Genomic DNA, 13,487 nt, shown 5'->3' on the forward strand with positions numbered 1-13,487 from the left:
CCTTGAGGCCTATTTGAATATTTTATTCTAAAATATTCTGAGAGTATCTTTTGAGATATTGAGTTAAAGTTTACTTTTAAAGTTCTTTTAATATGAGTAATTCTTCCGCTAAGAATTAGCCAGGCCAAGGGTTCGCTTGGGGCCAACAATGGCTCGGGGAGTGACACTATTGAAGTAATCACACTCGAACACACCCCCTCAAGCTGGAGGGTGCAGAATAGTAAGCACACCAAGCTTGCTTAGAAGATATAATTGTTGAGCTTGACTTAACTCCTTTGTCAGTAGATCTGCAACCTATTGTTGAGTGGGAACATGAATAGTTTCAACAACTCCTGCTTTAATCTTATCCTTGATAAAATGACAATCTATTTCAAGATTGGGTTGGCCATTAATTGGATGGCTGATTTGTTGTCACTCAGGATGGTAACATGCATGTGAATGGCACACCAAGCTCTGTAAACAAACCTTGCAACTAAGTGATTTCAGATACAACCAGAGTCATGCTTCTATATTTAAATCAGCTGAGCTTCTTGAGACAATGTGTTGTTTCTTAGACTTCCAAGACACCAACGACTCACAAAACTTGACCACATATACTGTAATAGGCCTTCTAGTGTTGGGATAAGCTGCCCAATCATAATCACACTAACAAGTAAGCATAGTGGTAGGCTTAGCTTGCAACCAGACCTCTTGGCCTACTATGCCTTTCATAAAGTTTTTTCTTGCCACTTTGTACGTGATTAATAAAAAAATTGTCAATAATTTCTCCTGTATATTAGGATATCTGTTCGACAAGAAAATGAATAAATTAAAAAAAATTATCTGACAATTTAACTACAAAACATTTTTAAATAGTTACAGGATTATGTTTCTTATATATCCTTATCCGTTCAATGTGTTATTTAAAGTTGATTTTAAAATAAATTTATTAAAATATCATTCATATGTAAGAATTATATAACACTAAAATATCATATATAATTATACAATGTTTTTAAAATATCATATAATTGATATATGACTTTTACAAAAATTAAAAGACAAAATTTAAAAGCTTGAATAACATGCCTACAATTTGATATTCAAGTGATTAAAATTTCTTATTTTTATGCTTAGCATTATTATAATCATGGAATTTTTCTTCGTTATTTCTAATTTAACCTAACGATTTTTTTTATATATCTTTGGTATTCTAACAAACAAGATAATACGGATAGAGTGAGAGTATTTATGCTTTTGAACAATTTAATTAATTAATTAATTAAATAATGCTAAAAATTATTATTTTCAAATCTAGACGCTGAACTAAGTTTATATATTGATTTATTTACATAAATATTCTATTATAATTTATAACATATCAAGGTGCTAAATATTAACATCCTCCCAAATAAGTTTCATAATGCCATTCAAACTAAGCAAATACCTCATAAAAGCAAAGTAATTTATTATATCATTTCAGATTTTTGTTAATAATAAATTTAGTTGAATGATTTTATTGATACAAAGATCTAAGTTGAGTGATGTTATTGATACAAAATAAAGTTGAATGACTGAAATATTATTTAAGGGACAAAGTACATGGGATTGGGGAGTTTAAATGTTCGAATGCCTACATAGTCTCCTTGAATATCACTCCATTGGTCACCTATGTTGCCCCATATCATGTACCCCTCTTCTACCAAGTTTTTTCTGATCTCTGATTTATAATCCAATGCATTCATTCCTTTGTATTCGTCACTCCTGAAAGTTCACCAAAAAGAGGAATATTTTCAACATTTAAAAAGAGTAATTAACTTAATAAGGTATATATATTTATATATAGTAGTAGCTTAGTACCTTAAAATGAGACGTTCATAGTCAAGAAATCCCTGGCTGTGTAGATTGTTAAGGGTGGTTTGTCCAAATGTAGCTTCACTTCTACCAGTCACAAGGAATACTCTAAATCCTTTTTTAATTAACTTGTTATATAATCTTAGTACACCTGGAATTGCTGGACAAACTCCTTTTAATGCCCATTCCTTAAATCCCTTCGGATCGTATGGATCACCCCTACATTTGACATTATAAAATTTACGAGCAAATATCTCAAAAGGCCACTCAAGTATGTGAATATTTGAGAAAGTCATTCAATTTAGTTTTATATCAATAAAGTCACTCAACTTATCAATTTTCTTTTATAAAATTACTCAAATTTACAATCCAATGATAATCACTTGAAAAGTAATTAACGAATGCTTAAGACTAACTGGAATTGATCAAATATTGACTAAAAGTTTAACATAAGGATGAAATCAACAAGATATATATATATAATCATGGTTGATACACAAATTACAATATATTACTAGGAATTATTTTAAAATTAGACATGCCCCCTTCTTTATTGGACTATTAATTTCTTGACGAGTGGGTTCCTTCTCTATTTCATTTTATATTTTATACATACTCCCACCGTTTCAATTTATGTGACACATTTCATATTTTGAGATTCAAACAAGTCTATTTTTTATCGTAAATTTTTTATATATCTTTTAAATATTTTGAATTGTCAACTAATGTGACTTATAGTACTTTTTACGTAATTTACAAATATATAAATTTCATTTCAAAAAGTTAAAGATTTCATGCACAATTTTCCGATCAAACTTAAATTATTTGACTCTCAAAAAATGAAATGTGTCACATAAATTGAGATAGAGGAAGTAGTATTTTACTAGATATAAATGAAAAATAATAAAGATTGACGCACCAAAAGTAGCCTTAGCTAGTGGTCTTATATATCTCATCACATTTCATGGCTTTGAAGAGTATATTAGTAAGATAAATTAGGACGTAGGTTTAAAATAAAAAGTTTTCACATAGAGAAATGTTTATTTAAAAAACATACCTTAAAAAGAAAAAAAGTATCATATAAAATAAAACTCAGAAACGTATTACCCGTTGTTACATAGGTAATAAAATAATATAAGAAAGACTCCATATATATATTACGATTCAAAAAGTAACGAGGAAAGAAGGAATTAACGTACCCAAATCGTTTGCCTTGGTAATAAAAGAGATTGGAGATACAAGTGTCATCGACGTCTAAAATCCAAGCATCAAAGCCATCGTTAGATAAAACAACATCATCATTAACATAATCCATAACTTGATCAATTATTAGATCAATATCACGTTCGTATTGACCTAAGATCATATAACTTTCAACGTAACGCAAACATTGATTCGGAACGATGGGCCATGCACGTATATTGTTAGTCTCCACCCCCAATCTCCAGCTCAAGCAATAGCTATCCTCAGCCGGTACCTGCCATTTCCTTATCGTCATCGTTTTACCACTAGTTGCTGTTAATTTTGAGCACAACGCCATTAGAAAAAGCATCACTAGTTCCCTTATTTCCTTCATCATTTCCCACATCTTCAAATTTGAAAAGAATGTCATTATTTTTATCAGTCACAACTTAATTATAAACTATATAAAAGTATTTAATTTGGTGTTAATAATGAGAAGGTGTGGATTTTTTATTATTTTATATGTTGAAAAATAAAGAAACTAAGAGAGGACTTGTGGAAATTGTAGACAAGGGGAATAAGCCTTTACCTTTCGTGGAAGGTCATCCCAAGGAATATAATGTTTGCGTAGGGGCAGGGGAAGTCGTCCGATGTCGTCTTCTTCCACAATATATCTTGCAACAATACATTGTCACTTGCCAAGCTAAGATATTAATTACTCCTATAATAGGGACTAAGGGGTATAAAATCTAACCGAAAATCGAATTAAATCGTAAATTGAGTCAAAGAAAAAAAATTCGACTAATAATTTGGTATTGAGAAAAAAACCCAACTATACTTGGTTTAGTTTGGTAACTAAAAAAAATCAACCCGGGACCAAACCAACCTGACATTATATATATATATATATATAATTTTTAAAATTTGTTTTATACATAAAAGTATTTACTTTGATGTATTTTCTAAATATTACTTATACGTTTTCATATTTTTTCAAGATTTTTAATACTTTGAATTTTGAATGGTCCAATAAAGGTTATAGTTCATAGATATTAGTAACTCTAATAAAGCTCAATTCGAAATCAAATCAATATTATGCTAGCAAAATAAATTAATTCAACACTAAGAATGACAATAATGTTGAATATATTTGTTCTTTAGTTTTACATTGGTTTAGACATTTAAAATACATAATCTAATTTTAATTTTTCCTTAATGTTTAATCATGTATGTAATACTTATTAGACTTATTTTAGCATGCTTTACTACTTTTAAATTATGATCATTTTCATTACGACTTTGCAATATTTATTTTATATGATGATTTCATTATTATTTTTATTGAATATTTTAGTGTCATCATCACTCATCTCATATTTTGTGTTATTTTCCTAAGAAACACCTTAGATAGTTGTATTTTGGTTGGACTAGAGAAATATTTGGAGCACAAGTTTATTATATGTTTGTATGCATACTTTACCAAAAAAGTCCAAAAACCTGCAAAAATCTATGATTTATTAGTTTGGTTTGATTTAAAAATTTAAAAATTAAAAAATTCGACACAATGGTTTGGTTTGGTATTTGAAAACCCGAACCAACCCGAGGTTGAAAAACCCATAAGAATCGAGTTTTACTAGTTTGGTTTGGTTTATAAATTTAATTTTGTTTACACAAATGATTTGGTTTGATATTTGAAAACCCGAACCAACCCGGTCATGTACACCCATAAATTATGGGCATTTTTTAGACCAAATTACTCAATCAATTTCACATAGTTCAAAGACATTTTCTTAAATCCTTTTCGGTAATTTAAATGACCCAATACCAAGGGAGTATCTAGAGGGGGTGCCATGGGTTCACGTGAATCCACTCTCCCCTCTCTAGATCATATATACTAGTGTTATATCTTTTAAAAAATATTTAAATATAGATGTGTGACCCACAGTCAAAGTATCATATAATAATATGATGATGATCAGGTGTACCTCTCTAAGTGAAGATAGAAATTTAAATCTTATATCTATCTTATGTTCTTGAGTAACACCGGTCCAACTGATTATCGGTTACACTTTTGGCGTTTCAACTAATTTTTCTTTTGTTTTTTCCTTACAATCTTTCAAAAATGTTCGAGTGTGTTAGATTGAAAATTCCAAAAAAATTTAGTATCGGAATTTTTTTTTAATTAAATCAAATTTGTATATTAAAATTTAAAACTAATAGTATTATATATTTTGGACCTATAATTTTTAAAATTTAATGGTTCATATTAAGAACCTAAATGTCAAATTGATCAAATTCATATTTAAAAAATATTTTTTTGTAATTATGCGTCCATCTTATCATAATCCTGGATACGTCTCGGTTAAATATCCATTTGTTGAAAGAAATGAATTCGTAACTAATATGATTTCTTGAGGCATGTACGTAATAATGCATAACACATGATTACTTTTCCCACGTAGGAAGACAAGATGTTCTATACAAGATTTGGTGCAGATCTAGATTGAAGCAACAAGGCAAAGTGAATGTCACTTCTGTTCTCAATTAGACGATTAACAAATCCCGCCTAAAAAGTTAGGTATCATTTCTAATACTTCATCTGTCCACTTTTAATTGTTATATTAAATTTTTCAAAAGTAATTTAATTAATTTTCAAAGTTAAATTAGATTACATTAATTCAATATTCTAAACAACAAATATTTAAAACTATACAAAAAATACTATAAATTACAGTTTTTTACATATCAATATGATGAAAAATGCATCGTAAAATGTTAGTCGAAATTCTTATAGTTTGACTTTAAAAAAAGAAATTATGACAATTAAAAGTGAACGAAAGGAGTAGTAATTAACCGAGAATTTTTCTCAATAAGTTGAAACAATTGTATTCCCTCTGCCAATTGTGTATTTCGAATTTCCGAAAAAAATACATAATAGTACTTGTTTTATTAGTCAATCGCATTTAGTGGTGGCAAATGGGCGGGTTGGGTCAAATTTGGGCGGATTGAAAATTGGTCAACATAAAATGGATAATAATTCAACCAGCTCGTATTTGATATGGGTAAAAATGTATTGGGTAACAAATGGGTTGGGTAAAATACTAGTTTACCCATATTTACCCATATTTTCATGAGTAAATAGTACTAGAATTCAACATGGAGAAAAAAATTTAGTCTTTTTTTTTAATGAAAGATGTTGAAAATGCTTCATTCAATTTTATTGTACCATAAAAGTAAAAAAAAATCCTATAACTTTTCAATATAAAATAAATTATGTAATAACAAGGGGAACATATTTTTAATTTCAAAGAAAATGAATATTTGCATTTTAGGACTAAAGCATGCTTAATGCACTTTAAGCAATGTCAATTCTAATACATGATGTGCTTATTTTACACTATTATTTATTATTAAATAAATAAAAAAATATAATTATAATTAACAAAAGAGATGTACATTTAAAATATATATTTTTGGAGGGCCAAAGACTTCGCTTTTTGTCACAACCCAGACCGTCGTGATTGACATCCACACTAACACTCCGGTGGGAGAACTACTACAACCCAAACCAACCAACTAAATCAAAACTAAGACATTTAAGTTATGGAAGCAAGTTAAATACTAAGGAAAGAAATAGGGAGTTCCCATAAACTCCAACAAAAGATCTAACAACTAACAATGCGGAAGAAATAACCTAGAACTTGAAAGTCAATGTACCAAAACATCTAACAATGAACCAAGTCTAAACAAGAAGGGATACAACCCCAATCTATTTAACTAATCAACCAACTAGAACAAATGTCTAAGTCCGGAAATGATGGACATAGACGAAAGAGAACCCATGGCTGCCCGGAAGAATTGGCTCACCCTTGAATTTGAACAACGATCATTGATCTCCTAAGCGAGGTCTATCAGTAGTCGCTTGAAGATGCCTTGTACTCAACAAAAATAAGAGCAAGTGCAGTATCAGTACACAACCACAGTGTACTGGTCAGATCACACGGCTATCCCACTAAGTGGACCATAAGCAAATCAAGACAACAATATAATCACATGCATATATATCGAACATATACAATATTATCAACATTACGAACAACTTTACATTTCACCAGATACACAATTAAGTCACATTATTAGTCCTCTCATGGAACCCAAACCCAAACAATTAGCATACCGGAACTTGGTACCCGATCCCAATGTTATGCAGGAACGTGGCAACCGATCACATATTTATGCCGAAACGTGGCAATCGATCCCATTCACACACCACAATCACAATCACACGTATATTTTCAAGATCATACATTTAAGTCATGATTTCATGGAAATCATCATTCATCTATCTCATTTACAACAATTGTGATCAATAATGCAATAATCATATACATACACGTATCATAATGAAGTAAGAACAAGCATACATCACACAATCATAGAATCACAACCATCACCTACCTCGAAACAAGATTGAAACCCTAAGAAACTTGATCCTTCCCTTTCCGGATTCGTTCCGCTTGTTCTTGGTCTACAAACAATCAATACAATACGGAAATCAATAAGCAATCACTAATTACCCGAATTACTAACAACCCTAGATCAAATCCATGATTCCAATTATCCAAATTAGGGTTGTTTCCACCATAGAATCTATATCAAAACCCTCCCCTATCAATATTTACCCATTCTATTATGTTATACGGATCAAAAAATAGATTCGGGGAGTGAAAAGCTTACCTTTAGCCTCAAGAATGATGAAAAATGAATAGGAGTTGCCTAGGGTTCGTTCCTTTGCTCTAAAAATCGAAAAGTGCCAAATAAGTTCATTTAAGGTTTATTAACGACCTTAAGTCGCGTTGAGCCAGCCACAGCGACCCTCACCCCGTTGTAGCGGCCCCGCCAGAGCGGCAAAATCCAGCTCCAAAGTGGTTGGAACGAAACAGAGAGCTATTTTAAAAATTCTAAAATCCCAATTTCACAACACAACTCTAACCAACGAAGCTCAGAAAACACCCTTAGCGCTAAGATCGATTTCGGGAGTTCTCCTCACCCGAATTAAATTCCATAAAGTCGTACGGATTCCTTAACGAGTTATCTATCCCCTAATTTAATCAAAATCATAATTAAATCACTCGATTGTTACCAGTTTTCCCTACACATTAAGGACTTCGATTTCGTTAAAATCTGGACTAGGTTGGAAAAATCCAAATACTACGGAAATGTTTTCTGGCCTCAAATTTTCCCCCATTGGCTTTTTTATAACGACAAGAACAAGTCGTTACACTTTTTCAATTATAGTGAAGATATAATTAGTTCTATAGAAGAACATAAAAAACAAGAGAAGTTACAATATTTTTAGTGATATCATGAATTTATAGTGAATAAAAATTAGAAGCTTAACCCATTTGACTAATCCATACTTTACCCAAATTTTACACATAGTTTACCCATATTTTACCCATATTTTTATGGGTTGAATATGGGTATTAACCCATATTTTATCCATGTAAAAAATCACTCACTCAACCAATTAAATTATGAACGGGTTGGAGGTTATCAAAATATGAGCTCATTTTGCTAGCACTAATCACATTATACCATTGTCTTAGAAGTACCCCATCGCCACCCATTTTTCTGCATTTTTGACAAATATGAATTAGACGGCAACCCTATAATTTCTCTTAATCTTGCGCGTCTCTCTCCTCTAGGCCCCCTTCCTCTCTCACTTTTTTTTTTGCTATCTTCAAGCATGCATAGAAATTGTTTTGCATGTGCACATCAGCAGAGACAAAAGTATTCTTACATGCCAGACCTTACCAACTTTATTTTTTTCTCCTAATTCTGTAATGTATAAATGTCCTTAGTTTCTGGTATTTTGTTTAAGCTCTACTTTACTGTTGAATTATGGGTGCATTAATGAACTGTCAGGATATAGTATATAGAAAGTGTTAGTTTTTGTAGCATTTTAATATTATAAAATTTTTGCCTTTGGGATTATGTTGAGTGTCATTCCTATTGGGTGTTAGCAGGTCAACAGTTTTGACCAGCATCTTCAATGGGAATTTGTTGCCCTTCACTTTATTTCATTCTTTATTCCTTCATTATTCTTTATCCATTTATTTTTACTATTTATTACCTCATTATATTCTTATTCATTGCTAGGAAGATTTTCTTTACTGTAAATACATGTGATCTTCATTTGGTTTGTACACAAGAAATTATAGAGTTCATAAAGTTAATCAAAAAGAGATTTCTCATTAGTTGAAGGGAGGTGTTCTTTTGGAAGAGTTTTGGACGACTCAGCTCTTGTCCAGAGTTTATTGAGTTATACTTTGTGAGAATGTTGTACATATTGTATCCTGGAGGAGACAAGTCAAGAAGGACTACTGCTAGACCGATAAAAATTATTTATTGCAGTGAGCTTGAATCTCCTTAAAGTGATCGAGATATCTACGCCTCGGCCTGAATAAATTTTTATTTCTTCATTTTATTTTCAATTATAATTTGTAATCGTGTAATTTTCACTAACTGAAGGTCAGCTTCTACTTGGATTTGTGAAGTTGCATGTTTTGGCTAATACAAGTTTCGATTACCAGAAAAATAGAAGTGTATAATTTTGACAGAAATGTACCAATAGGAATTCATTTTAGACCTATTTGATTTTGACACTGATTTCGGACTTATTTGATTATCATCTTGACTTTAAAATATTAATTATTTTTTCAAAGTCAAGATGATATACAAGTAATACAAGATCGGGTGAATCTAAATGTAATTAGAGCAAATGAATACAATATTTGTATATTTCAGACAATGGCGGAGTTCTAAATTTCACAAAGGGTGGCCAGAAATAGCACAACAAAAGCTCTTTTCAAAAAGTAGAACTAGTGAGATTCGAACACACAAGCACTTCCTCATTTCAAGGAGGTGAAACCACTGAGTTATAATAACTTGATTATTTCGTGTATCATTTTACTTGTATATACGATATTTTTTTTTTCGACGAAGGTCCAATTGGACACCCTAACTACCATGTGGCTACGCCACTGATTTCAGACTGTGTTCGTCGATACTAAATGCGCACATGAATATAAGTGATACAAGGATGAATACATGTGAAACAAGAACGAATGAATTCAAGGGCAATTAAGGAAACAAATGCAGTCTCTTGTATTTTTTGGTTATTTGTATATTTGTATAAACACAAATTGTATTCGTCGATACAACCTAAATGTATGCGTGGATGCAAGTGATAAAGGTGGGAATTGATATAAGTGATACAAGAGAGAATAAATATAAGTGCAATTAGAGCAAATGAATTCAGTCTCTTGCATGTATTTTTTGTTGTTTTATCTTTATATACATGTAGACTGTACTCGTCGTTACAACATGTATTCATGATACGTCATGCATTCGTTGACACAACCTAAATGCATGTATGGATACATCAAATGTAGTGAAGTGAAAACTTGGAATACAACCTAAATGCACGTAAGAATACAATATATACAATCATTTGATAAATAGAGAAAGAAGGTGGAGACACATAATAAAACATACTGCAGTTATGAATACAACATATACAATCGTCTGATCCCTCAAAAAATACAAATACAAATACAAAGACAAAGAGAGAGAGAAAGTGAAAGAGTGAGTGTGTGAGAGATAGAAAGAAAGAAAGGGAGAGATAAGGTACAACAAAATGCATGTATCAATATAATAAATACAGTTACCTAATACTTCAAAAAGTATAAAAATATAAAAAGAGAAGGGTGGAAATATAAAATATAGAGAAATAGAGATGTAAAAATAAACAATACAAAGAGAGAGACAAAACGAGAGAAGGAGAGAGAGAAGGGGGCAAGAGAGGGCAGAAAGATACGAGAGAAGCGAGTGAGAGAGGGATACAATGAAAGAAAAGAAGAGAGAAATAGATAGGAAAAGAGATGGAAAGGCCTGCAAATGGGTTAAATGTTATAGGAAAAACTACACAACATAGCAAACATGTGGTATATTTATTTATGGAAGACAATTATATTTTTAAAAAATTGTCATTCGCCATTATATGTTGTATTTTGTAGAAAATTTACCCTTTATACTCAACCACCATATAATACAACGAAATTTACTATCCCTCAATCCCACTCTGTTTTTTCACTCCTGCTTCTCTCTCATTTCACTCCAAATTTCTTCACTTCCTCTTCTCTCTCCTTTAACTACAAATCAGTTCAAAACGTATTATCCCTTTCCAAAATGAATCTAATTTTAAATATTAATCTCCAACAATTTTAGAATCCCCTATAATAAGGTAACTTCTTTTTGGTGTATGTATTTTCTTGAGCTAATTTTGATATTTTTTAGTTTGAGTTTTGTATTTTTGTGTTAATTTATATTTATTTTATATTTGGGTCTTTCAGTTTCTTGAATTTAAGTTAGGGTTAAGGAAAAGAAACTCTCAGAACTCATACTCTAATGTATCAAAAATGATGTTTAATCTTTAGATGATCTTCCGTTATTTTATCTATGTATAAGTCAAGGTCATGGTGAAAATATAGGGATTACTGCTTACTTGTATGTTGAGATCAGAACAAAGAATCGTCACGCCCATATAGAATGTAAAATCTTGAGCAAGTTCAAAATACTAATTCTTGCAAGGAAAAAATGTTGAACATTCTTAATATTTAAAAAAGGGTACTAACTATGAATAGAAAAAGAAAGTCAAAGACACTTGTTAGATTTAGGCTTTTGTGAAAGAAGCCATGGAAGCTACTCTTCCATGGAAGCAGTTATGAAGGAACATATGAGTTGAAGAAGAGAAGAAGAAGATTTTTTATTTCTGATGAATTACAATAAAGGAGAATGTGCTCCTTATATAGATCACACAAAGGTCACACATTGTGCATTCTCTAACAAACTAATACAACTGGCAAAGTTAGTTACATAAAATAAACTTAACTAACTAACTAACTACTTATTCTCAATATTCCCCCTCAAGCTTTAGTCTGAGTATATGTTGAAGAATCCAAGCTTGGACAACAACATGTGATGAGAAGTTGCTCCTAGGCCCTTTGTTAGTATGCCTGTTGGCTGTTGTTTTGTATTGACATAAGTAGGTTGTTTAAGTCCACTTTTGATCCTTTCCCTCACAAAATGGCAGTCTATTTCAATGTGTTTAGTTCTCTCACGAAAAATGGGATTAGCTGCAATTTATAGTGTTGCTTTACTATCACAATGCAGCCTTATAGGAGTTGTAACCTGCACATTCTATTCTTTTAACACCTCAACCAGCTAAGTAATTCTGCTACTGCACCAGCCATACTCCTGTACTCAGCCTCTGCAGAACTTCTACTCACTGTGTGCTGCTTTTCTGACTTCCAGGAAATCAGTGAATCCCCTAGTTTAACCATGTAACCTGACACAAACCTTCTTGTGTTTAGGCATGCTGCCCAGTCTGAGTCACAAAATGCTTCAAGTTCCAAGCTCTTTTTACTACTTAACAGTATTCCTTAACCAGGACAATTTCTGATGTACCTGACCAACCTCAGAGCTGCTTCCCAATGTGATATTTTAGGCCTTTGCATGAATTGTGAAAAAACTTGGACGGCAAAACTAATATCAGGCCTGGTAATGGTAAGATATAGTAATCTACCAATTATTCTTTGATAAGCTGTAACATCCTTGTACAAAGAATCATTAGTAGTCCCAGTTAACTCATCATATTCTACTGTTGTAAGTTTGACATTTGCTTCCAATGGTGTGCTCACTAGCTTGGCACCACTAAGACCAATGTTTGATATAAGTTCAAGGGCATACTTCCTCTGATTGAGAAGTATGCCTATTTTGGACCTCATGATTTCAATGCCCAGAAAATACTTGAGATTACCAAGGTCTTTCATTTTTAACCTATTGTGAAGTGAGTCCTTTAACTCATGTATCATCTTATTGTTGTTACATGTGATGAGTAAATCATCCACATATATGAGAATCACTGCTATCTCTTGAAAAAGGACAAATATACCCCCGAACTATCATAAATGGTATGTCAATACCCTTTGTTATACTTTAAGGTCATATATATCCTTACCGTCATTCTTTTGGATTGTGTATATCTTTGAAGTTAACGAATGGACACGTGGCTTCATCTAAATGATTTGCCCGATTTTATTTATTTTTTACCCAAAAATTTAAAATCCACCCGACCCACAACCAAAATGGGTGGTGCCAAAATCCACTCTTCATTTTCATCAAAAAACCATCCCTCTTCACACCATGACCATGGAATCAAGAACTCATTTTGAAGAAAGAAGATGACTTGTTCACTAAAACTACTCTCTTCTTCACTTTCACTTCAAACTTTGTATCTTCCCCATTCCATCCAGTTTCAACATGTAACATCCCTTCAAGTTTTGTCAATTTGGTGTCTTTCGAATTCTTTAAAGCTATAGACTTTATGCTTGCTAACAAAAACAAAG

At 31.6% G+C, this 13,487-nt stretch overlaps 2 protein-coding genes across 2 annotated transcripts; both read right to left on the reverse strand.

Moving 5' to 3' along the window:
* Nucleotides 1-1,565: 1,565 nt before the first annotated feature.
* Nucleotides 1,566-3,421, reverse strand: LOC125838294 (acid phosphatase 1). The gene is made up of 3 exons (XM_049517362.1): nt 3,033-3,421; nt 1,840-2,052; nt 1,566-1,743 (listed from the first exon to the last, which is right to left on the reverse strand). The coding sequence occupies exons 1-3, from the start codon at nt 3,419-3,421 to the stop codon at nt 1,566-1,568; spliced, it is 780 nt and encodes a 259-aa protein (XP_049373319.1).
* Nucleotides 3,422-12,287: 8,866 nt separating this feature from the next.
* On the reverse strand, nt 12,288-12,911 carry LOC125838322 (uncharacterized mitochondrial protein AtMg00810-like). Its single transcript, XM_049517385.1, has 2 exons — nt 12,547-12,911; nt 12,288-12,504 (listed from the first exon to the last, which is right to left on the reverse strand). The coding sequence occupies exons 1-2, from the start codon at nt 12,909-12,911 to the stop codon at nt 12,288-12,290; spliced, it is 582 nt and encodes a 193-aa protein (XP_049373342.1).
* Between the last annotated feature and the right edge of the window lie 576 nt (nt 12,912-13,487).

This window comes from Solanum verrucosum, unplaced genomic scaffold (assembly GCF_900185275.1).
Source record: "Solanum verrucosum unplaced genomic scaffold, falcon-dt-bn FXZP01000110.1, whole genome shotgun sequence".
Classification (NCBI taxonomy): domain Eukaryota; kingdom Viridiplantae; phylum Streptophyta; class Magnoliopsida; order Solanales; family Solanaceae; genus Solanum; species Solanum verrucosum.